The following is a 26,673-nucleotide window of genomic DNA, read 5'->3' as shown; positions in this document are numbered from 1 at the left end:
AGAAAACATTTCTTTTTGCTGTTCTTCTCTTGGCTGTTTCAGTTTTAACGTAAAATATCTTCAGGCAAGGCTTTAGTCAAAATAGCAAAGGCTTGTGAAGAAACAATGAATAACTGATGGTATTTGTGTGTTTCACATATTCTAGCACTGATCAAGCCATTTATGCTGTCGTTTGACCAAGGCACAATTGCTATCTACAGACATACAGGTAGCTAAACCAAAACCAATTAGATTTAGGAAAGTCTTCTATTAATTCCAAAGATTTTCTCCAAATTAGGAAATAAGATATTTAATTACAGTTTGTTCCCTTTAAATAAAGACAGTTTCTAATCTAGCATGGGATTAATGCAGCCGGCATCACTTCAGACTTCCCAAAGATTTTCTCTCATTTTGTAATTAAGATCATAACACTTTCAAACTGCAAATGCACTCTCAAGTACACCAAAGCTGCAGTCAGACAGCTGGTTTTAGTCAAGCACCTCACTGTCCAATCTCTTAAAATGCTGGTAGCAGACATGAATCAACGTTGAAATACAAAACTTACTGCTCCTTCCAATGGACAGCAAGCAAAATTTACCCACTTCAGAATTTTACACTCCCCCCTTCAATTTCAAACTTACACTATTTATTTCTTCCAATTTTTGTGCTGCAAATGCATGAATAGTAGTACACTGTTACTTTTGACATTTCATGAGCCTTTTAGATAGAACAGCCAAACTCACAATCAACCACATGTGCTTTTCTAATACTATGTTTTATACTAAGATAAATTTAAAAGCACTGATTAAAATTCCCTGTTCAGGAAGCTCTGGTTACTGAGGATTGGAGCTGTGTCTGTACACGGTTTGTCTTTTCAATTTTTTAAAGGCATAGCTTCCAGAGAGTTCTTTTCTGAGGACACTAAATAGATATTTGCCCAGTTGACTTTCATTTCAAACACACCATGAGAGATGCTGAAGCAAACCAGTTTTATATATATCCCTGGGAAGGAAGGAGAGTACATCTCTACTCTGAAGTCTCACTACTTTTTAGAATAAAAGTTGCCCCAAATAAGTACTTTTCTATTTAGAACAAAACCAGGAAAACCCAAACCCAACTTTCACTTAACCACACAGAAGAAGTACAGCCCCAACAACCATTCTTTGGCAGAGGTAGCACAGAGGAGCCAGGACTTGCTGAAGATCCTGGGATATGTCTTACCTGGAGATTTTAGTTCCATTCACAAACCCACAGGCTTAGTAAACACGGTACAAAATATTAAGTCTTTCCGTTGTTTTCTCTTTTAGCAAAACATGGAATAGTTGGCTACAAACTTTATTCCTCAAGTACATGAACAGCGAAATAAAAGATTTGGATGGAAATGGGGCAAAGTGGAGAGAAAAATGTCAGTTTTCAAGTAAGGATTTTCAACAGCTTTGAAACCTGGCCACATGCAATTAGTGTCTCCATCAGCTGGGCAGTTCAGGACAGAGGCAGACAAACAGTACAAAAACAACTGTGTCCCTCTCAACTACTACTCCTACTTGGTGATAGCCAAAACAGCTGAAGTTTCTGTGTGACAAAGCTACAAGTGGGTCCCCATGCTGATGAGCTAGGTAGTTTAACATCACCTGATCTGCAAGACACCCATAGCGGCGCAAAAGAAGCAGAAACCACTTCAACCATTGATAAGAACAATTCCTTCAGAGCTTACTTTGAGGCACTTCATATGCAGTATGCACCAAACTATCTCGTTTGTATCTTCTCACACACGCACCTACCACCATGCGGAAACTTGACAGAACATTATTACACTGCAGATCTTGTGACAAAAGTTATATCCTGAAGATTTTCAAGGTAGAGTTCAAATGTGAGCTTGCTTGCAGTACTGGTTGTCAAAGAGTTACTGTGAGAAGAATGCAAACTGCAGCAGTTTACACTACGATGTAAGTGAAATGTTTCACTTTAGTCCAAAGTGCAAAAATAAATACTATTTTTCCTTAAAAGGTGCTATCAGTAGTTAAGTCTCAGAGAACTGTTCCACCTAGACCCACTTATTAAATACTAAGAAGCTTTTACCTAAGGAAATTCTAAGGATGATCTGCTGTACAGTTAGCTCTGCTACATTAGACAGCCAGGCTCTGACTACCCAATGTAGCTGAAAATACCTCTATTATAGCAGACGACAGCACAGCACCCATTCTGCTCTCTAAGAGCACAGTGCATGAGGATGTGAGGGCATCCACATATTGCTGGTTACATTTTTGGTTTTGCCTAGTTCACCCTGCAGATAATTTTTGGTCAGTTATAAAGCTAATTTGATCGTGTACTATTGATAGCATTTTTTTGCTCATTCTTGAGTTGTCCATTAGGTGTAGCAGCACTTTTGTAGTCGTTGTCAGGTGCTTTTATCACCAAGAGTCTGAAAGGTTCAGTTGTTTTCCGAAGTCTCTGAACAACAACGGCGTTTTGCAACTTTGCTTCTTCAAGCGTGAGTGTCTCGTCCTGCAGCTCTCGAAAAGGCAGGGAAGTGGTCAGTGTGAAGGGAACACTTCCCTCAGACCCTTGATACTTTGTTATGAAGTCTCTGACATGGCTGATTCTGAGAAGAGAGAAAGAAAAACTTAGTGTTAGAGTTTTGGCACTGCAGTCCCCACACACGTGCATAACACACACAGCCACCATGGGACAGGAATGCAACACCACTGCATGCAATGTCTGACAGCACAGAACTGCAGCAATACACGAGGTGGTATCCCGAAATGGGAGGCAAGGACCAAGGTCTGCATGCTCTGGGTAGTCCCAAGCATGAGTAGCTTATTCTGAGCACTCAAATTTGCACCATTGTGGCTCAGATGGTAGTTACACACACCTACCATTTCCTAACCAGCTGGTGGAGCTCTGACCTGAGGGTTCTGTAGCCAAGAGCTAGAATAAAGATGCCTCCAGTGTGTGGTTCATGTGGCAGAGCCACAAGAAAAATTAAGATAAAGGCTTTGCAAAAAGTATTCGGACAGCTGATACATTGACTAGGTCTAAGCATGGTCTCATCCTCCCAAAGCAGGGGCATGGTGAACTCACTACAGACTCAATCTGTGAAGAGCCTTGCAACAGCTGAGCAAGACACAAGTTTTGCTGTGAAGAATCAGGATCGACTCATTTAATTAGAAAATGAAGATGAGAAGATACATCTGTATGAATAAAAGTAACATAGTATCAATGTCCATTCTCTGGTTTTGAGGCCAACTGGCAGACTGGCTGCTGGCAAATTCCTAATTCATCCTTCCTCTCCCCGATGCACAGGGTCTCCCATGAGGTTTACTGTCTCCTGGGAATGGTCCACGACCTGAGCTAACAGCTGAGCCATGGATGGTTAGGTATTGAGTGAGGAAGTGCTGGCTGGCTTGGGGCAATGCTATCCTAACATTTTAGCAGTACAGATGCCTGAGATTTTCCAAGCCTTAGCCACACTCCCCAGTACAGCCAGCAAAACAAAAACTGATTCCTGTGCAACAGACCTCAACACAGAGACACTGCTTGGTCTTGTAAGTCAAGAGCCTGAAAAACCTCAAGCAGGACTAAATTTCTGGTTGGACATTTACAGGTGTCTACATGCATTATATCAAATTTCATTGGGTTCTAAGAGCAGCTCAGGCAATTAGCCACAAGCTCTCTGCTTCTGGGTGAACAAGTTCCTTTCAGGCTCCATACTTGATGCTCCAAACATAGTAAGTGCCGAAGAGGGGGCACAGCTCAATCCAGGAGACAGCTCTGTGTGCTGTTCCTACAGTTCTGCTCTCCTAGCTGCTGCACTCTCATGTCTAAATTCCCCACAGTGCAGCACTACAATGCTTCCTGTGCTTCTGCTCCCATCTTTCACCAGTAATCAACTCACATCTAAGCCAGCACCTACACAATCTAACTGCCAAGAGCTTTAAGTCATCAATTTACCCAGACACTGGGTAATATGCTACATATGTGTTACATACTATTAATCTATACCTTAGTTAACAAATAGCTGTCTTGTGCACTGAAAGGAGTGCTGTGTATGCAATCATCATTCTTAAGGGTATTGCTCTAAAAGGATTTCCCTCTGGTTCTTATCAGGCTATACACAAGTACTGTGTACAGCACAAATGTGCTGGTCTTGTGGCAAGGGGCTATGTTATGATAGAATATTTGCTGCACAGTATTTCAAAAAGAGCATTACACCAGGAAAGCTGTTTTTCTGCTTATCTCAGATGTTTTTTTTCTCTCAAAAACACTTAGCAGCTGTTCAAATGGTTATTTACTATGAAGACAAAAAGCTTCTAAATATACTTAAGTGTGTGGGACCTGGAATAATTGAGATATGAAGCCCTTCAATGAAGTATTGATAATTAAAATAGCAATTTACTCTTCAGCAGTACATCACAACAGTGTTTCAGTTTATAGATCAGGCTGCTAACAGTAATAAATTAGTACAAGTCAAAGAAAACACTACAGTCATTAACCTTCAAGAGCTGAGCTTTCCTTCTGACCAGCCACGGACATACAGAGTTTATCTTGACAGCAGCCTGGGTTGTATTAAATCTGTAATACCTTTAAACTGCTTCACAGAGAAGCACAGGCAACATATCCTTTCCACATGACATAACTGTACAGTACTCCAGTGACTTCTCAGATTCAGAACTGAGAAAGGTCTCTAAAGACAGTAGCTCTGCAATTTAATGGTAAGGTGTTAATTTCACTTTCTCAAAGCCCCTGCATATATGTGCTGTGCTGACACCTTCTGACATTATCCTCATTTCTAAGCGTCTTTGGGAACTAGAAATTTTATTAATTAAGAATTAAACATACTGTGTGCATTCTATTCTGTCCATGTTGACATGCAGGGGATGAACCTCCCTGCCCAGTGCACCAACTCCAGCCCTCCCCAGAGGTTTCTCTGGCTTAACTTTAAGTCCCTTTCTCCAGCTCTCACATGTGGTGCTGCCTATGCCCAATGACCAGCAGGCTTTTTACTATGCCATTTGTTCCAGATGTATTTGTTTTGTGAGAGATCTATCCTGTTAAAAGCCATTTATTCTAGTAATGAGCAACATGTACACCTTAACTTCCACTAATCTACAAAGAACTCCTACAGTTTCCTCAGATTTTCCTTTACACTCAGTTATAACCTGACTTTTCACAGTTCACATTTCTCTTATGCTTGCTTGTCAGCTAAAAGGTTTCTCAAATTTTCAAAGATTTTCCAAATACAACTGAAGAGCAGTCCAATGCTAAGTGAACTGAGGAGGCAGACTAGTCATAAAAATTAAAGATTTAAATGTACAGGCATTAAGTTATATAATTCAGATGCAAATATATATGAGAGTGGTTAAATAAATCCTACCTGTGAGAAACATTGAATTTCTGAATTATCCTTTCCCCATCAGCTAACCAGATCTGGACATTGGTGATAGGCTCCAAATCATTCAAGGGTACTAAAGGCAGGTGTCTTTTGTCATCAGGTCCTGGATGATCGTCTCTCACTTTAGAGATTATCTTTGGAGTAGCACTGAAAAGAAAAGTCACATGAGGTTATGGCTTCTGTATTCACATTAAAGCTCAAACATCCCCCCAGACCTCTGCTTCTGGAGCTTTCTGCCCCATAGCAGAATGTGCTGATGACTTTTTATTTTAACAAATACAGGAACACTAACATAAATATCAGCTTTTTTCTTTCTTCCTTATTTATTTCCTACATGTATGCCATTATTTTCACTTACAAACTAAAACATGCTAAAGAATTTCAATTTGCTTGTGTTTAACATTTTTATAAGATGGAAAGGAGCTTTAAATATCAGAGGATTAAGTATGAATATACAAGAGACAAAACTGTCTGAAGATTCCTCATGCATTTTTGCACTCAAATCACACAGGTGAAATTTAAAGGGGGTTGAGTATTGAATTTGCATACTCAAAGTTAATTTTCAGGGTAATGTGATTACAGTAATTCAATTTAACTGAATGTTGTTAGCCTTGATTTAGACTCCAGCATCATCTATCTCAGCTTAGAAGAATTACGCATCTATCAGAAAAATTGACTTAATGTGAAAAACCCAGACTGATGCACACAGCAGTTGGATTTTTTTTTCCTAAGGCATTTTCCACAGCTGACCAAACCACAGGGGCAAAGATTCATAAAATGACTTAACAGAATACATCAACCTCAGTCCAAGTGCATAGTCTTAAAATACAAACAAAAAAACTGCTGGCAAAAAATGTTATGCTGAAGAAATGCCTAGAGCTTAGTGCTTCTTTCATGACTAAGCTTGTTCAGCATGTACAGCTTAAATCCTCACTGGGCCTGATCCAATGGGCACATTCTCAGCTCCCGTGAGTATAACCAGATGTTTGCTTGCAGAACAATAGCAGTGATTTAAAGGAGTTTCTCCTCTGAGCTCAGCTGTGGTCACAGACTACATGAGCACTACATGGCAGTTTGCAGAAAAGCTCTCTTGGCACAGAAAATTGGTTGAGTTACAGCTTCTTGAGAGAAAAGGGAGTAACTGAAGTCCACAGAGTAACAGTTGTAACTATGTTGCACACCTGCTTTGCAGACAAACCCCTTTCTTACATTCTTGTACCTGTATTAGTTTATTCATAAGGCAGAAATGTCAAAGCTAATTTATTATTAGCTAAAGACTTAATATGTTCAGGCTAATAAAGCTGGAGTCTTAAGTGCAAGTTCAGTCAGAGCTATTTCAAAACTTTTATTGCCCATTTAAGTGCTGCCCTAACTTCTAGGTTATTGGCCAGCAGAGGCACTTTCTTTGTATCTTCCACAGAAACAGCAAAAAGAATGAGAATCAAGAAATCTCATTTCCAAGTGAGCAATAAGAGATGTTCACTGTGACTGGAGACAGGTAAAAGTTATAGAACTGTTTTGCATTACACATAAATCAGCTGGGGCACAAGGACTTGGCACCAACAAACTACAAGAGGCACATCTGTAAAATATTCTGGCATTACTAGTACAGGTGATGTACTAGCACCCACCTGCCTCATAAACAGCTTCTGTTCATGCTTGACCTCAATACGAAATAAAACTTAATTGCCTTCCAGATCAGGAATAAAAGCTTGAGTACCAGCAAGATAATGTTAAACAGTTTTGCAAGCAGAGAAAAAAAAAAGATTTCAAGTCATACTTCAGTCCAGCCATGCCCAGCTCTTGCTGCTCAGCTGCTGGTTCAGACACTGCAGAACTCCTGTGAGTGAGCTGCCTCCAGGACAGCAGAGGCTGCAGATGTGTCCAGCTGTGGTGTCTGGCTCAGGCTGGGCTGGGCTACATCAGTCTCAGCTGTAGCTCAGACAATTGCCTTGAAGGACACCGATTTTGGTGTCATTCCCAAACCAACCTCCTTCACAGTCACATCTCCATAGGCAGCAGGCACTGGAGGTGATTCTTTCGATAGCAAGCGTGTGTGAGACTGAAGCCAGCACGTTAAATGAAGCTTTAAGAGAAAGTTAGAGCATCTGTATTCACCAAGTTCTGAAGCACTTCTGTATGTAAAAACTTTTCTCTTGCAGAACTGACAGATAAAGCCATCTAGTGGTGGGAATTTTGACTAAAGCCAAAACCCAAGAATCTAATTCGTATTAGCCTGAGATCGAAGCATTGTAATTCCTTTTAAGGCTTATTCTTTTATAAGATTATCAACAGAAGATGTAAACTAGAGATTAAAGAGACCTAAGAGCATCCTGTCAATTTTCTGACAAGAAAAAGCCCAGCAGTTAGGTGTCATGCCTTACCCTGACTGATGGTTAGGCAGCTTGACACACAATGCCTCAGCCTAATGAGGTTACAGAGCAAGCTTGCTTTGCTACAAGGGATTTCAGTCAATAGTTTAATTAACATGTTTCTGAGGCTGTCTCGGAGATGCATAGATCAGCTCAATAGAAAAGTGGGGTTGAAAATCCAGTCATAAATCCCAAACTATGAAATTCAGCTGGACAGTGATAGATAAAACAGAGCATACCCATTAGTTACACAGGTTCATAAGGCACATTGGAAAATTTTGATATGTCTTACTTATTTCTCCTGTAGAACAAAAAGGCAGAGGATCAAGCTTGTCTGAGCTACATCAACATATATGTTATTTCCAGATCCTCCAACTAAAGTTTTGAGAACTAGTCAACAGACCAATTCAAAATGGTTCATCCATTACAAAATCGCTCCACCTGGAAAGACTTGACAAAATATACAAGATTAATTTTATAAGTTTATTTGCTTATAAAAGGTTTAGGTGAGCTATAAGCTAAAGTAAACTCTTCAGTCATTTGTCTCTCTCATTTCTGACTAATCACATGAATGCAACTGTAGAAAAGGAGTTCTATAGCTCAAAACTTGTTCCAGGTCTCAGTCAGCTCTGTCGCTGCCCCACAAAGCTTTTCTGCTGCAAGTGTGGTGTATTCATGCAATGGACATTTATCAACAGCAGAAAGTGAGCACTACTTTATGGAGTAGGAATACTTATGGCTCATGGTTCTAACATCAGCACTAATATCTACTTGTTTTTAAGGAAAAGGCTTTGATAGCACAGCGCAGAATAGACAAAGAAGAGTAAGAAAAAAATAAAAAATGCTGAGCAAGTTGCAGAATATCTCAGTGTACAAGACCAGTGAACCGAAATTTACAGATTAGCATGTTTCTGAAACCTAACTTGCCTGCTGGGAAGCAAGATCATTACTTGCTGTAGGCATGGCAGAGCACAAGAAGTGACTGAACAACCTAGCATTTAGCACTGCTTAGCAGCAGAAACCCAACACACTGAAGATCTTTTTGGTTTTGTTATGAACAGCTCTACTTGTAGATATAACAAGGTTAAATTCTGACCCCCGTTTGCTCAGGATTTCCATGCCACCAAAAGCAAATCTTCCAGCATCTCACCTATCTCTCAAGGGAAGGGTTTCCCATTGTATCTACTCAATGGTCTGTACTACAGAAACAGGTGAAACTCATAAAACAGATACTTGTTTCTCTGAGTCAGCCTGGAACCACTCACCCTTTACCTTTATCGGTCTTTTGCTCTGCACATTATCATCTTCCCCTGCCTCAGCTGTTCCTGCCCAGGTCAGGCTTTCCCTCAGCACAAGCTCTGGGCCTTAGCAGCCAAGCCCTTCCCACTTAATTGAAAGAAGCTGTTCACCTAAGGCTGCACCACAGCGTAGGAACTCCAGCCTGCAGGTCACTCAGCAGTGCCACCTGGTCACTGAACATGTCCTGGTCCCTAGGCCAAAGCCTGCTTCGGTAGGCACACAAGTCTTGCATGACAGGGATATGTCAAACAGATAATGTGGCTGGAGTAAGCAAAAATCACAGGGATCAAATAAATGAACTCCTGGCGCGTTGCCCTACAACAGCCTTCCAAAAGACAATAGTTGTTTGGTTGTAAATCAAGTCCAGTTTCAGCACTGGCATGAGCAGCTGACACACTCCAACTACAAAAAAGACACGGATCACTGTAGAATGCTAAAATGCCTTACTGCAATACATGCATGATTAATTACTGAACAATTTTAAGAGAATGCAAAATAACCTCTTACTTCTTTGGTTCTCTTTATGGGATTGTCATACTCCCCCCTCTTCTCAAATTATGGCTAATACAGCTTAAAAAGAGATTATTTTCTCTAAAATCATGGAATAGAAGAGTGACAGCATTTCAGCTGGAAACAATTCTGCTAATATTGAGACCTTGAACAAAGAAAGCCAAGAGCTTCCTGGCTGTATCAACACAGCAACACGTCCAGTGGATTGTGGGAGCCAATTATCCCCCAAGCTTCATGGAGAGACACCAAGATGCCTGCAGGATGGAGCACTCACACTGTCAGCAGATGCTGGAGGAGAGCAGCTTGCTCAGTCTGTGGAAGAGATGGTGGTCGTTGTGGGGCACATAAAAGCAGCCTGCCAGGGTCTGCAGGAGGAGGTGATGCTCATTATGGTGGACAGAAATTTTAATGAGAGGCATTCAGGCAGGATATAAGGAAAACATTCTTTCCCATAAGGACAGTACAGCACTCAAGGCTGCACAGCCACTGCACAGCCTCTGCTCTTATGGGATTTCAAGACCCAATTGGATAAAAGCCTAAGTAACCTCATCTGTCTCCACAGATGACCCTGTTTTGAGCAGGAGTTTAGACTAGAAAACTCCAAAGATTGCTTGCCACCTGAATTTTGATCCTTCACCACAAGTATAGTTCCCTTCAGCTACTCAGTCATAGATCACAGCAGCCTACTCACCTTCCTAATCTGTAACCATGTCCAGAAAAGGGATGAAACACTGGCTTTTTCGATGACAAATACACCTTATCCTTTTTATCTTCCACTTTCACTTCCACCTCCTCCTTATCAAACACTTTTTGCAGCTCAAAAGGCAGTTCCCTTTAGAAAAAAAACAAAAGGTCAAAAAAAAGTACTATGCTGTTTTCAGTACACAAAATAGACCAATGATTAATACCTGTTAAGCATTTGGCCCTTCAAGGATGATGCTTTTAAAAAACATCTTCACAAGTATTTACTAAGAGTTAGGTTAAATGCATAGCATACAAATAACTTCAAGTTCCTGAATAGCAAATTAACTAGAAAGTATATAATTATAAAAACCCCTATGATGCAAGTTGTTGAATGATGTTCAAATTTACTCAGCAGTTACCACTCTAAACAAATAATGTGTAGGAAGTTCAGTGTTGCCATACACTGCTGCGAAGGGCTCAATTATTTTTTCTCCATAGGAAAAAAAAAGGAAAAAGGCTTTTAAAGAGGAAGAACTGAGTTTACACACAATGTATTTAATGACAAACACAGATCTCAGCTTCTAAAAATGATATCATCACTAACAGCTCCACTCTTTAGTGCAGTAACATCACCTTGGTAATGCTTTAATTGCATGAAGCAGAATACAACAATGCCTTTGTCTCTGAGCTCTGAGGCAGACAGTACAATTTTGGGTGGTGGGGCTCAGCTGGCACAGAGGCTGTACTGAATGCTTCTCCACCATCAATGATTATGCAGAAACCATCTCATAATTAGCATCTTCACAGGCAAACAGTGGAATAAAAGTGGCAAACTTTTGATGAATGCACACAAAGGGCTTTAAACAGTGCAGTTAATTGCTATTACAACACAGGTGACAGACATACAGGAGAAACAGTGTAAAATTAGTATTTTTCGTGGCCTAGCAAAATATGGAAAAGAAAAATATAATGCTTAGTAATTTAACATGCTTGATAAGGAGGTATTAAATTACATTATCCATAAAATTATATTCTTCTCTCCATTTGTACAGGGTGAGGAAACAGACTACAAATTAAAGGCTCAAAATAACACTGGTTAGTATGGTCAAACTCCTTTTTTAAAGCAACAACTGCAAACAGTAGCAGAAATCAGGACAGCACGTAAACTTTTAATAAGGGAAAAATGTAAGATGGCTATTAACACAGGAATTTATGTAAGATTGTTATATATACACAACAGCAAGTTTGTACTTGGAAAAATGTCAGAAATTTAAGACTGATCAGAGTTGCTTGATGATACATAGAACATCTGTGCCCATTTAAGGCTTTTCATCAACAAAAAGACCATAAAACCAGAAATGCTCAACCCCTTTTGCACTGAGTTCATTAGTCAAAATACCATTTGATCTGCAGCTCTTATTGGGCACTGATTTATTCTTTATTTCATTGTGCACCTGCTGTGCCCCCTGCCAACACTGGCTTTTATCTATTCATCAGCAACTGTACAACTACTGCCACTGAGAGCTGTGTTAAACCTGTTGATGTTCCAACAGCCATTAGCACTGCAGGAACAAGACTGGCAGGGCCTGTGCTCCTACAGGGACACTGCAGTGCAGCAAAGCCACGTAAAAAATTTAGAGCATAAGCTAAGTGCTGCCCAAAGCACATTAACTCAGGCTGGTTAAGAACACAAAACTCACTTACCCCTTTTTAATGGACTCCAAGAACTGCTGGTTTGCAACATCAGCGTAGCTCCGAAGTTCGCCGTCATTTACCGTAAACCCGTTTTTCCAAAGTTTAATGATTACATCAACCTACAGAGGAAGAACAATTCTCATCATAACACTGATGAAAAAGAAGCTTGGTATACACACATACCCTGTGATTATAAATCATCCACTTCATGGACTAAAAATACTGAGAGCAGGCTCACTGTAATCTGCCTTGGCCCCGTGCCAACAGGCACAGCAACTGCAAGGGCTAAGTGACATTTCTAAGTATCTTGTGTCAATCAGGGTTATAAACAAACCTTCCCCCAATCATTTTGGCTTCCTAGATCAAGAACACTCCTTTAATTCAGCAGAGGAAAAAAAAATAAAATAGCTGGACTATCCCAGCCAGCTGCAACTCTTCAAGAGCTAATTTGAGAGCATACAAGCCTGGTGTTGGAACACCAAGGCCAGAATAGTCCAGCTGGGGACTTATTAGGGTAAAGCCTTGTTCCAATCATTCAGGAGGATTTTCTCAAAGTAAAGGCATTGAGATTATGCATGCAGAAGCCTTTCACTCGGGAAATGAAGCAACTGTCAGAAACTTTACTTTCAGACAGTCATATACTTATATTACCCTAGAATTCCCGGGCGTATTCAAAACCTTGGTGGTTAGGAGAATGAAAAAATAAATTCTCAGTAATTCCTTAACTTTGCCAGAAATCATCCACTACTCCAACCTGCAGCCATTGCAATGTTTATTGAAATCTCTCCAACTATACATGAATATTTGAGATTGTATTTTCATATTAATTCACTATGGCATTTAAGGAAGTATTTGGTTATCGAGGTTTGATCCCTGCAATAACATTGCCTTGGCAGATACTTGGCCACAGATGAGGGCACAAATGCAGAATTCACCTCAGCTGAAAATGAGTTTGAATGAGGCTTGATAGCACCTGACAAGTTTGTTGGTTTTGTTTTTTCCCAGTTTGACTTGTTAGGTGATTGCTACATAAATAAACAGCATGTGCAAACTGCTATATAGAATTCCTTGTCTTTCCACTGGGTGATCTGTCAAAAGAAGCAGACAGCACTCAGCAAGATTAGATTCCATCAAAAACTCTTGTGTCTCATGGCACCAATGCATATGGAAAGAGTTCTAATTTTGGGAAGGTTCTTCTACAGTGAGCCAGAATGCAAATTTAACATGGACTAATTATTCCACACCAACTTCTCATTTAAGCATTGACACAACTAATGCCATGGAACACTATTTTAGGACTGCAATTTAAGATATTGCTCTTGACATTTCATTTCTTCCAGGGTCAATTAAGGATCTATGAACACAATTTCTAGCAATGCCCACTCCAAATTTCTTCTTGTCATCTTTGTCCTACATAGCCTTTTCTCCCTCCCCTTACCAGTCGCTGATGAGTAACAGAAAAACACGAAAAGGACAGAATCACTGAGATACAAACCCACACTGAACATCCCACTACAATCATAATTATATGAATAAGACCAAATGAAAAATATTTGGGCTATGCCTCTGCATAAAAAGGCTGCAGCTCCTTAAATAACTTCTTATGTAACAGTACTTGTCATTCCTTGAACTCCTGCTCACCTCACTCCTTCCTAATAAAGCAGAAGTGCATTAGCCAATGCCAGCATCAGTTCTAGAATGACTCTAAACCAACTATAAAGCAGTGAGAGCCAAAAGCCCAGCAGCAAAGGCCTGGCTGACTGGGAGATGGGAGGCTGTTCCTACAGCTTTCTGAATTCTGTGTGTATTTTTTTACTGATGGAATGGAAAAGACTGTATCTGGAAGCCCAGATACAGGACTTCCGGTATCTGTTCTCCAGAATAGTGCTGGAGTGCTGTTATAACAAACATGACTATTTTTTCTTCACTGCCTACCTGGTTCTTGACTGTAGTTGGGGGCACACACATGGCACCAACCTTCTGAGCTTCTTCAAAAAGGTTATCTACAAAGTAGTCACAGTTTTGTTCTGTACCGTTCAAAATCTGATCATCGGTTCCTGATTTACACACCCTGCAGAACAAAGACAGAAGCATAAATGACTCCTCAGAGGACACATTAGAAGACAAGTAGGTACCTCAGAATCTCAGTACCTAAGTATAGAAGGCACACTCTGCTGCACCCACCTTACTCAGTTTACTGAGTATAAAACATCAGGTCAACTTTGCATTGTGCCTTCTCTATAAACTTCTTACCAATCTCTAACTGCTACAATTTGCACTTCAAAAGCACAAGCTAAAGAACATCATCAAAAAAGATGAACTAATCTATGCAAAGCTTCTAAACTTGGTATCAGAGCCAGGACTGCAAGTTAAATTATTCAGACTTCTAACCATCATACACCTAGCTGCTCACCAATGAAATGCCTTCCTTAAAGCAATTCTGTGATATGGCTCCTTTGCCATAAGTTAAAAAAAAAAAAAAACCAAGAAAATTGCCCTTGGATTTACTCATCAACCCCACCTTAAACTTGCCCATTCCTAGCACCATCCCAGAACCACCATTACTGTTTTGGAATGTGCATTAGGGAAACTCAAGTAACTCAACACCACTGGAGCATGCTGAAGAAATACAATGGAAGCCTTCAACCCTCTGGAGACTGCCAGGATATTAAAAAAGATGCATCAACCACATCTTTTTATAGAACACTGTATATGTGACAGCTGTTTGTAAGATTTTCACCAATCAAAATGCAGAAATATGCAACTGAATGATTATCTCAGTACAGGTTCTTTGCATAGTAAGAAGATAATGCAGCTTTTCATAAACATTGCAGGAGTTACTCCTAAGGGAGATTCAGAAAAGTCTATTTTCAGCAATTCAGAAAATAAAAATCCCAGCTCTTGAAAAATTATCCAATTTTACATAAAACTCTGCATTGAATTCAAGGGCAGCAATACTTACTGGAATGCTAATTAGATACATTTGCATAAAATTGAATTGTTTGCAATGCACCTATGCACCACTAAGAATCCCTGGAGATTAACATCTTACACAAAAGAAAACCTCAATAACTTTAAAGAAGAAATTTCAAAAGTATGCTGTCCACATTTTAGTTTCCTAACAGAACAAAAGAAACTTGAAGCATTAATGTAGGTATTCACTATGCTTTACCTCAGAAACAAAACTGGAAGAGCAAACACCTCCACATCAGATGCAGAGCTGCACAGTGAGTTAGCAATTTGAAAGGCTGCCTTGCCTTTAAATATTTTAAATTAAAATATTTACACAGCTTCTTGCATCTAGGAAACATTTCAGGTATATGAAAAATCTTTCAGCAAAACAACAGGATTTTTCTAAAACTTTCTGTGTACGTGGAACAGATGAACACAGTAAAAATACTGTATTTTAGAATTTAACATAAAGTTTGAAGAGTAATGACAGGACACACAAACAGAAATGGGAAAGGAAGACAAAAAATAGGGAGAACTGGCACCTACCATTCTTTCTTTACAGTTTTGATATTGTCCATGTCTTTCATTCTGGTGCTTCCCCTAATTATAAAAAGAAAATCGTTTAAAACCAAACCAAAACAAAATGCCTATCACACTTTGTCTCCTTTTGTAGCTGAAGCACTCTATATTTTTTCCTGTGTTGGTAATACATTGAACCAGAAACTTCAACCTTGCCCCCCACCAAGTCTCCAGATGGTTCTTTGTTTTCCTGCAGTTTCTAATTTAATGACACATGAACCACACATCTGTTCCAGACGTTCAGGAGCAAGGTTACTTTTTCATAAATAACAAAATACATTTCACAATAATATGATGTGAAAATACATGCCCATACTTCTGTAAAGGGAGGGGAAAAAAAAAAAAATCACAATCCTTTCTGAGTGGGTTGGTTTAAAACTTCCCTGACTTTACAGAGCATTATGAGATGGTTGCAGAAAAACTGCACTGCCACTGCAGGCATTTGAGTGACCTTCACCTTAACTGTGCATTACTTAAAGGGGCAAGATTTGTCAGGTTACCCATCCTACCTTACCTCAAGACATTGTTACAGCAATTCGGAAACTGTGAATTATCATTTCTGGCCTACTGTCAGCTGGCATGAAAATCTTGGATTTGTAAGTACTAAATATGATACAGGATTAGTCTGCTGAGTCAAAAGAAATGAAGAATCCCACACTGATCTCATTACAGTCACTTTTGAATGCTCTGAAGAAAGTCACAGTAAGTCACTAAAAGCCAGAAACTCCCAAAAACGCCCTTAAAAAATAAAATCACTAAAATTGGAAAAACCCACAGGAGACCAGAAATTTTCAGTTGCAACTGTGCTCAGAGAGTTAACCCTGACAACCACTGCTTACAAAGATGACGGCGTGCTCCTGGCAGGTTGAGGATTAAGTTATGACATTGTGTGTGGTATCAAACTAAGCAGTGATAACCATCACACTCCTGAACAAAGCAGTGTGCACAACACCACTAATATGAATTTTACGTGATTTTGAGATCCATTTTAATAAGATGTGGAGTTTAGGGAAAAACAACATCCACTGCAGCACAAATTTAAAAAAAAAAAAAAAAAACCACAAAAAAACCCACCACATGCAGTACTAATTCTCCTTGGTACTTGAATACTGGTATTCTCTCAACTTGAAAGTTAAAACCCATGTAAAGACACATTCTGTAGAAAAATATGTAAGCCTCCAAAAAAACCCCAAACCAGTCAACATTAAATTTAACTGGTGCTGTTACATGTTAAATCAAAACGTATTTTGCACACCTCCGACATGTCACACAAGATGAGGTATAGTCTTTTTCCCCCCCCCCACAAATATTCTGCCAGAGCCCTACATCTATCAGGCAAGCCTGTGCTGGTACATGATGATGTTATATGCATATCTATTTATTGCTCTTGGAACTCCCTAGTGCACTTGGGAAAAAAAAAAAGAACTCTCAGTATCAAGTGAGCAGAGTGAAACCAGAATGCTTAAAAAGTATAATTTTTTCAAACTTCTCTCAAATTCAGTTTTAACACTCTGGCATGTAGGGGTTTTTAGTGTTTAGCCAAAAGTAATTCTTTGTGGTTTATGTTAATATGCTTATCTTCTAATCTTTCACTCCAGTAGGCTACTCCCCAAAGCAACAAGAGCCACCTCCTGCCATCTGCTTTTGTTGATCCTCTGTGACTTGTCATCAGAGCTGTTAAAAAGAAACAGACACAATGAAGCAGCTCTTCAAATTAGCTCTTTGGCTACATTAGGCTGGCCTCAAATGTGCATGAATAGTATTCAAAACTGGTCAGCTGTAAAAGCTGCTGTTCCTTCTAAAGTACAACAGCAATTACACTGAGAAGAAATGTTTGTGCTAATCTCTCTAGGTGAAGAATCATCGTATACAGCATATTGATGTTTATTATGGCCAAAAGCTGTTAGAACACAGCCATCAGAACGCACTGCAAGCACTTTAGCTCAGCATGTCAACCCAGGCAGCGCAAACCACCTCCTCCCACCAACTTCTGACAGACATCCCTAGCTGCTGCTGGAAATGGTAAGAATTTTGGTACGTAATTTTTGCGTCAGTGGCAAAAAGTACCTCAGAACTGAACTACCACCTCCAGAAACTAAATTTAAAACATAGGAAGAAGCTGCAAATGCCAGCAGCCCACCACAGCTACATCTATTAATTGGGGTTAGGATACTCCTGGCCATTCCCACACAGCCCCAGGGATTTCCAGCCCCACCAAGATGGGCCACTGACCCAGCAATGGCCTTTCACAGCCAGGATTTCCAAACAGACAGCCCTCAATAGGCATACTTTTTCGGGCAAATAATTTTATGGTCAATACTTTTGAGCTCACACTTCCAGTTATTTTAACACAAGAGAAACAAAACAGAAACTATCTATCTGTGAGGATGTCCTTGCTGTGAAGGGCAGAAATACCCACAGAAGCACAAGCAGCCCCCTCCCCTGAAAGCCTGCTAACCCCTTACTAACTTGGGCAGAACAAATTCTCCAGTTGAGAGCTGCCCATAGCACAGCACAGTCTGTCCCTGCACAGCACAGAAATTACAGCTGAAAATTGCAGTGTACCATGCCACAGAGAGCTGGGAAGCTACAGAGAAATAGCAAGTACAAATTAATAGTGAGATGAGCATCAAAGCTAATGGCCTGAATGTGACTGATGTGCTCAGGTACAAACCACAGCATTCATGCTTCCTCTCCAGCTGGAACGGAGGAAGGAGCTGTGCACTCAGAAAGAAACCTGTCCCCAACCTTCATGTCCAGGTGTTAGAAAGATAAATTACTTGTCTGTAGAATTGCCTTGTTTAGGTTTAGGACTTGACATGCTTCAACTGTCAGATCTAAAGGGGAGGAGGCTAAACAAAGCTTGGGAAGAAGGATGTACCACTGACGATGGACACAAAGAATGCACAATTTACAGGCCACAAGGGCATTGGGCAGAACTTCCACGATAAGAAACTAATAAAGCCAGCTCAGTAACTGTGCTGAAATCACTTCCAAGTGGGTAAGAGGTAATTCTGGCAGGGCAAAATCATGACAAGCAACTTATAGATCACCAACTCAAGAAAATCACCTACCTAAAAGAAGAGAAAGACTGAGCAAGCAGGCTACTTAGCATAAGAAGGAAGAGAATAATTTAACCAATAAAGACAGAATACTCACTAATAAGGGAACTAGGCAAACTTGTAGCCAGTGAAGATTAAAGTCTATGCTTGCTAACACGTATAAAGCGTGAGAAGTTTTGATAGTCGCGCTGGCTTTGTGGATTTACCACCCAGCCCTTCTTTATGCTCAGAACTACAAACAAATCAAGTACCTCGGCTCTGTGTGCGGATTAGCCTCATGCACAGCAGGTCAAAGAACCTATTTTGGGACAACCCCGCGGCTGCGACACCTGAACTCACCCGCACCCCGAGAGCCAGGCCGGGCACACGCTCCGCGCCTCCCGCCGCTGCCAAACCAGCCGGAAGGTATTTTTAGGCGATGAGGCAATAGCACGGTGCGGACGCGGAGGCGGAACGCCCCGGGAGCGGCCAGGCCGGGCCCCCCGAGGGTCGCTCCTGCTGCGGGACGCGGCCGGTTCGGAGCAGGGCGAAGCCGCAGGGCGGAGGCAGCGGGGAGGCTCAGCCCGCCCGCCCAGGGACGGCCGCGGGCAAAGTCCGAACGCCGGCAGGAGCCGAGGGAGCGCCGGCTCTGCGGAACGCGCCGCCCCTGCCCAGCCTGTCCCCGCAGAGAACTCACCCGCCCGTCCCGCAGCGCCCAGCCCGGGACCGACCGCCCGCCGCGGAACTCCTCGGTGTCCCGCCTTGAGCGGCGCAGGCGCGGCGGCGCCGGGCGGGGCGGGCAGAGCTCCGCCCTGGTACCGCGGGGGGAGCGAAGGGGTGTCCGTAAGGATCCGCACCCGCCGCGCTGGGGGAAACGCGGCTTCCCCGGGGATTGCCCTGAACTGCCCTGCCCTGTTCTCCGGGGAGAGGCGAGGGCTGGCGTGTTTGCGGCCCACCTTTACGAGCCGGAACCCCCGCGCCGCTGCCCGGGCAGGACCTGGCACAGCACAGCGGAGATAAATATCTTTGCCCAGCCTGAGACTGCGAAGGCAGCTCTGTCCCGACTGCGGAACAAAGGACACGGTCTGCTTGTCCGTCTGTCAAGCCGCGGCATCTCCAAGAGAGGGGAACGGTGCCTGTGTTTGGGCACCTGGCCGGCCCCGCGGCCCCGGCGGGAGCAGCCGCACGCCGAGCCCTTTGCAGAGCGGCAATGGCTCATTGTGCGGCGAGCGCTAATTACGGGCCAGTGTTGACACTTGTGAAAAGGAGCTCAGCCGAGGCCTCGCACCGAGGACAAAAGAGCGGCGCGATGTCTGGGAAGCTGAGCTCCCGAGGGTGAATCGGACGGGAAAATGGGATAGGATCCTCGGGGAGGGAAGAAGGATTGAGCTGAGTTCCCTGCGCTGTGTTTGGCCTTGGAGAAGCCGCTGTCTGCGGGACGAGGAGGTCCCGTGGTGGTGTCAGGAGCTATGCAAGTATCCAAGGCCAACGCGCGGAGAAGCTGCCAGCCCCTAGAAACACACACGGAGCAGGGTGAACGCATCCCTTGCACCTGCGGGCTGTTTAATAAGGGTTGGGTTTTTGTCTCCCCCAATAATTAGTGATGCACTGTAAAACATTTAGAACTAACCTAAACTGAACAGCCACAACTATCTAATTCACACTAATTAATGGGAAATCCACTGCGAATTTACAAGTGCGATCAAAGGTAATTCTAAAAGCAGAGGTAATACTTCATTGAGTGTCGTCTTCACGTGGGACACGTTTCTGCAATCCCTTAATCACAACAATTAAAATCACATTGCTCAGAAATATTAAAATAAGATGCTTAGTCTCAAAGTTCAGTGATGGGTGAGTAAGAGAAGTAAAATCTGACACTTGACAGCTATAATTTCTTTCTCTTTATAATGCACGTCACAATGCACTGATCCTTTTGAAGACAGTTTGGATTAATTGTTAAGTTTTAACTGGATGAGATCTAATTAGAGCTCCTACTTATGAATCTTCAGGGAAGATAGTAAGAAATTTGCCTTTTGTTTCGGTTAAAATACATGGAGTTTTATATTTCAAAACACTGACTGCAGAGATTCTATTCTTCCTAGTTTTGTTTAGTGTTTAAAATACTTTGACATTTTAGAATAGAAGGTACTTCTTTGTTAGAAGTGTTACTGATTCTATTAAACAGGTTTTATATATTTAGAACTTAAACCATGGATATCATGACTGTAGAGAAGGAATTTACAAAACCCTGAGCTAAAACATCATAAAGTTGTTTTGCAGTGCTGGGCTGTTTTAAATTTCCTTTCAGTATTTTAAGTACACTATCTCCGTTTCATTAAACACACAAGTTCATTAATATGCTTAACCCTTTCCTGAGGGCCCTTTCAGCAACAATTTGACCGACCCAAAGGTAAGCATAGAAAGGAGGTGAGGTTGGACTTACCTGGTGTAATGGTGCAGGTGTTCTGGCTGCAATCACTTATTGATTTAGAAGATTAGGTCTATTACTGGAAATCAGAGTACAGCTGGAGACGTGCTGACCTACTGCAATAGGAATCCGTGTCCTAGTGAATTTGGTTTCTTAAAAGCTCTTCTAAGTAGTGCTGTCCTCCCTTAGGAGCCCAACTGTTGACAAAGCATAGGAAGAAATCTTAAGAAAGATCTGCAACTCTAGTATAATGTAAAATATATTTTCTTTAAAGCTGGAAATTTTCAAGTTAGAGTGTTACAATCAAGACATCACTAAAATCCTTTTAGACTCTGCATTTAATACAGCTTATTCTCTGGCAGTACACTAGATGAACAGAAGCAAATGGTCCTTTTCTTACCGTGTGCTGAATAGAAGCAAACAGCCCAGACTGTGTCTGCTGAAAAACCTCTAACAGGGTATTCATGAGATGAATACAACCATCTCATGCCCCTTTGTCAGACGAGATCAGATGCAGTGGCGTGGAAGATAGTGACAACCCCCAGACTTGTTTTATAATGTAGGAGTGAATCTCAGTGTTGACAAAGTAAAGCAGGGTTTTAGCTGTCACCGCCAGACCTGTCAAGGTCACAGAAGAACCAGCACACGCAGGGCATCTAAAAACAAGCAGAAAATTAATTTTGAAGGGATATTTTTAAACCTTATATTTAACAAGGTTAGCCTATGCCAGAGGACACTGTCAGCTACCTATAATTAAACATCAGCAGTATTGATTGACCTTAACTTGAGAGAGGAGCTGTTGCCTGAAGCCTTTTCTAAGTGTGGGCACACAGAGTAGGAGCACATTGTAAGGGAACTGGGACTGCAAAATAAATAGGAGAACAGGGTCTGGTTATCCTGTAAATGGCAATTCCACTGACTAACACAGCACATTCCTCTGCATAGGATGAGTGGTCCTTGAAGGAATGTTAAACCTTCTAGGCTGCCACACAGAGGGGAGTAGCTTAAGGAACTGATGTTTCTAGGAAGTCAGCTATGCACTGGAAAAGCAAGTCATTGTTTCATGGGTGAATCAGCTTTCATGCCAAGGGTATTATCCTCATGCATTGAAGGAAGTATCCACACATTGCTGGACTCTTGGACTGTAAATACACAAGAAAATTGAATATAGCTTCAATTTTAAAGTTTGTGTGAATTGCTTAAGCCCATGAAAAATTCAAGGCAGCCTGAGCAACTGTTTGTTCCAGATAACACACATTTGGAAATAATGTATGGTGAATTTTCAAAGACACTTTTAAGTGAAACTACAATGATGACATGGTGGTGTACTTTATGAGCTTGTTCTTGGACCAGTAACAAAAAACCACACTTGGAAACCTAAGATTGTGTGTGAGGACTAGAGAGATTTATGAACCAATAATGTTTTTGATGGACTTGCCATGTGATCCTAATCAAGCCATTATGCATTTGTATGGTGCTGAAGCTTATCTACACACGTGTTCATAAATGCCTATTTTTATTGTGAGCATTTTAGGACAGAGTCTGGTTTTTACTACAAAGCTATACATCACCCAGCATAGTAACAGGCTGGCAGTGCTACTTTCATATGATTAATGATTATAAGCACCAAAGTGAGATGATTTGCCACTTTTGTCCAAGATGGAAGTAATTTACAGCCTGAATGATAGTGAAAAACAGACCCTGCAGATGCCTGGCTGCAATATCATCAGGTTATGAGTTTCACACAATTATTATTATTAGAAAAACTATCTACCGCGACCTTAGCTCAACAGGAAAAATATTATGGAAGCTAATGGCCAGATGTGATGGCAAGATAATTTTGAAATATTAGGAGGGAAGTTTTACCACTCCCTTTTAATGCTATCTAAGAAACCTACTCTCTGATTCCTCTTCAAGTTGCACTCATGTTATCTAGTGTGGAAAACAATCTTCAGATAGGTGTGCTGATAATGGCACTGGACATTAAGTGTTTAATTTGAAATCGTAACTATTACCCATTTTTAAATGACAGTGGTAGTCTTCAAATAATGAGCCTTCTATAATAACATAGCAAAACGTTGGCAATGTGGAGTGATTGTATCGTGTTCTCTGTTCCAGATCAAGGTAGTACCAATCCTGATTCCTGGACACTGCTTGTTTGAAGTTTCCAAACTTATATCCCATGGACCTTTCTTCATAATGGACAATTCTCAAAGGAGTAACCACACAATCTTAATTTCCTAATATGCCCCTCAGGAAAAAACTTAGGGCGCATTTACAAAAGCAAGATCTCTTGTGAATCTTTTTTTATTTCAAGATTCAACTGAAACCAGGAGGAGTTGACAGCATGATTGAGAGGCACACATATGAGCTTATAAATAGAGGCCTGAAAAGATGATTTGATTTCCATTCTTTGGAATGTTACTGCTATTCAGAGATATTGCAAAGTAATCTCTGGTAAATTGCCTATGATTGAAGCAAATGGTAATTCACTGAATAGAGCCCTCTGGTCCTTACTAAAAAGAAACTCTGCCGAAGTTCTGAATAAGGGAGGAAGGACTTTTTCTTTTGTTGTAATTCCTGATTTCCTGTTAGAATAGGGACATGTGACAACAAAATCTTCCATTTCCAAATATTTCTTGCGTCATTAAATATCATTCACGTAGCAAACCAGGTTTTCCATCCTGGGTAATTTTTTAAAGTCTTTTTACATCATGATGTCCTGGTATGACTTCATTCCCCAACTCTTTTTTAATGGAAAGGGACTCTTTTGCTCAAGTAATTTTTCATATTTTTCCAATTTCCCAGTGGCGTACCTGCCTTGGCAGATGGTGTGGCTTCTTCTTAATACATTTTTCAGATCCCTTAATCTCTTTTCTGAACAAGTGGAAGTAAAAGGGCATTGAATACTGCTGTAAGCTTCAGCATTCATTATAAACTGGTTCCATTTGAAATATGGTCCTTCCCAATGGCATTTATTTGTAGAAGCATTTAGACATCAGTCTGCAAGACCAAACTGCAAATATAGAAACTGAATGGGCTCTACAGTTTTTTTTTTTTAATGTAATACATAGTGGACTGAACCCATCTTCCGTCCTTCTCCCCCTAATTTTTTCATTGTCTCTCACTACTCAGAGTTCTTACTTTTTCTCCCCCCAAGCATTTCCTGCACATAGAGTGCTGAAGGGAGTCTGAAAAGATTTCTAATGCAGTTCTGTCTTCATATGACACTTGAACCAACAACAGATAGAAAAAATGGGAACAAGTAAATTATTGGATTAGTGAAATTATTCTAAATCCCTTTCTACAGTAATTCATCTTTCATTGTAAAACCACATTTAAATCTCTAAGTATGTGTGATATAAAATATTAATCCCATGTTACCATGTTCTCTGCATTAAAAAAAAATCCAATCAAAGCTACCCAAGCAAACCTTGTAACTTATGATTGATTTATTTATATTGTCAGTACTAAAAATGGTGATGAGGCTGACATGGAAGTTATAAAGCCATAAGCTATTTCAGTCAAAATAACCAGCCACACCTTCTAAGAGGAACAAGACAACTAAGAAACCTGTAAATAAAACCATCTGTGAAAAGCAACACAGGGAGTAAACATCCAAAATGAAGCATGTCTTTCCATGTTTTCTACCATGCTAACATAATGAGAATGAAGCACTACAAATGTTCAAAGCAGAGATCAGGGATTTTTAACTACATCAATCTCTCCACAGTAGTCCCTTTGGCGTCGTAAAGAGTGCTCTCTGGGTATGGCTCACAGGAATGAGATCAGAACGCATACAGAAAAAAAACCAACAAAAACAGGACATAACTATGGTATAAATATCTAGCAAATTTGAATAAATAGCTTTTGAGTTGGGGAATTTCTGTTCTTTCAAGCAGATCTGGTCAGGCACCCAGGAAAATCAGTTTGCTTGCATATTGACTAAGTTTATTTTACTTCTAAAAAGTCTTCACTGTTCATGAGAGGAAGAGTGCTGGTTTGAATCAGGCATGTTGCAAGCAGATGTTATGCAAGCTTCCCAAACAGCCCTGCCAATGACTGCAATCCTGAGTTATGACATTCACTGTAACTGCTGCAGCCTGGGCCCTTTTTTGGGCCACTCATCTGTTGGTTTTCCCAAAATGGGGATATTTTTGTGACAAATACAAAAACTTGAAGATCAACATTTGTTTTTAGACCAACAGAATTTGAAAACCGTAATTGAGTTTCATGGCCTATTGGTACTACAGGACAGAAATGTTAAAGTTTATTATTTATCATTATATATATGACGTGATACTTTTACTGAACATATCTTCTGGTGTTTGGTAAGGGGCAGTCTCTTGCAGTTTCCTTCTTTTGAAGGCTAAAAGGATGTGATTTCCAAATACCATTCACAAAACCCCTTGTAGGCGTTTAATTAAAATACTCATTTAGCCTGCAAGTGTATGAAATTACTACATCCCTTCATACCCTTGAACAAATAAATTTAGAAACAAAGGATATAAAACCCACCAAAACCAATCTCATGGAGCAGAACTACTCTAATTTTGAAAGACACTGGAGATTCTGGGACAGGAGATGAAGCACTCTTGTTAATATAGATTACAAGCTCTAAACAGAGAATGTCAGATGAGACATAACAGTTCCCATCCTGAAATGCACTGTATTTTGGAGTATCTCATAAAACTAAAAATTTGCTGCTATTCACAGTATTTTTTTTGATATTTAAAAAGCTGATTTTCTTATTATAAAGCCTGATGTCATTTTTGCATATTTTCTATTTTTAAGCACACATTCTACCATACTTTTACAGACTCTAATCTTGAAGAGAAAGATGTGGGAGTGTGCAAGTAAAACAGAATAATAGTTTTTAAAATTTATTGTTCTTTACTAAAAGATTATCACACTTTCAATCTTTAAACAGTAAAAATACTTTGAGAAAGCTTGCTTGAGCCTAACAGTCAGAATCACGTGCTCACTAATTTCATGATACTATTTTTTTTGGTTAAAGAAGTAAGAAGCACTGAAATGACTTGCCCAGCAGTGCCAAACCAGTCAGTGTGAAAATTAAAAGGTCGAGACTTTGTCACCTACAGCTGTATGCTTGTGTTCCTCAGCTACGTTTCTTTCACAAAGCTTTTGGTTTCCGGGCTTACGTGCAGGTACTGTTATAAGTTCTGTATAGGGCAACAAGTGGAGAGAGAATGATTCTTACATCGGCGAGAAGGGATTGGGTTAGTGAATAGGCTGAAGGGTTATAGTTTGTGAGTAATTTGAAAAGCATTTAAGCATCCGGTGTGGATAATGCATTGTATTCTTCGCCCCTCTGACCTGCATCTGCGATAATGGGGAGAAATGAGCTTTCCAAGGACCGAGCAAGGAACATGAAGCGCAGGTTGAGGCAAAACACAGGGGACGCTGCCGGTGGCTGGCGCGATGGGAGAAGCAAGGGCGCACTCCCGATAGCCTGGATAGCAAGGCGATTTCTTAAAAATGAGGCTCACCAGACTGTGAAAAGACTTTTCCACAGGGAATTATGGAGATCTCATCCTCGGGAGATCTGTTCGCCCAAGCTGTCCGGCCAGTTCCTGGCAAGAGCCTCCCTGGGCGAGCAGAGGAGACGGCTCCAGCCCCCCAGGACGGGCGGCCGAGCTCCCACCCGGGTGCGAGCGCTGCCCTTCGCGCCCCGCGGCCCTGAGGAGCCGCTCCCCCTGCCCTTGAACTCCCCAGCCCTCG

The 26,673-nt window shown here is 41.0% G+C and overlaps 1 protein-coding gene across 5 annotated transcripts; it reads right to left on the bottom strand.

Moving 5' to 3' along the window:
• Positions 1 to 273: 273 nt before the first annotated feature.
• On the bottom strand, positions 274 to 26,604 carry UBXN2A (UBX domain protein 2A). Of its 5 annotated transcripts, XM_064707795.1 has the most exons (9): positions 26,442 to 26,604; positions 21,332 to 21,587; positions 20,947 to 21,128; positions 15,430 to 15,483; positions 13,867 to 14,002; positions 11,941 to 12,050; positions 10,244 to 10,384; positions 5,354 to 5,518; positions 274 to 2,581 (listed from the first exon to the last, which is right to left on the bottom strand). In XM_064707795.1, exons 4-9 carry the CDS (start codon positions 15,468 to 15,470, stop codon positions 2,293 to 2,295), a joined length of 882 nt encoding a protein of 293 aa, XP_064563865.1. In that variant the 5' UTR covers positions 15,471 to 15,483; positions 20,947 to 21,128; positions 21,332 to 21,587; positions 26,442 to 26,604; the 3' UTR covers positions 274 to 2,292. The 5 variants fall into 5 exon arrangements, with proteins under 5 accessions (XP_064563865.1, XP_064563867.1, XP_064563869.1 ...); XM_064707797.1 differs by lacking the exons at positions 20,947 to 21,128; positions 21,332 to 21,587; positions 26,442 to 26,604 and adding an exon at positions 19,460 to 19,732; XM_064707799.1 differs by lacking the exons at positions 20,947 to 21,128; positions 21,332 to 21,587; positions 26,442 to 26,604 and adding an exon at positions 19,201 to 19,416.
• Between the last annotated feature and the right edge of the window lie 69 nt (positions 26,605 to 26,673).

Source organism: Zonotrichia leucophrys, chromosome 3 (genome assembly GCF_028769735.1).
Source record: "Zonotrichia leucophrys gambelii isolate GWCS_2022_RI chromosome 3, RI_Zleu_2.0, whole genome shotgun sequence".
Lineage (NCBI taxonomy): Eukaryota > Metazoa > Chordata > Aves > Passeriformes > Passerellidae > Zonotrichia > Zonotrichia leucophrys.
The sequence above is the reverse complement of the archived record's forward strand: the minus strand, read 5'-3'. Positions and strand labels throughout refer to the sequence as shown.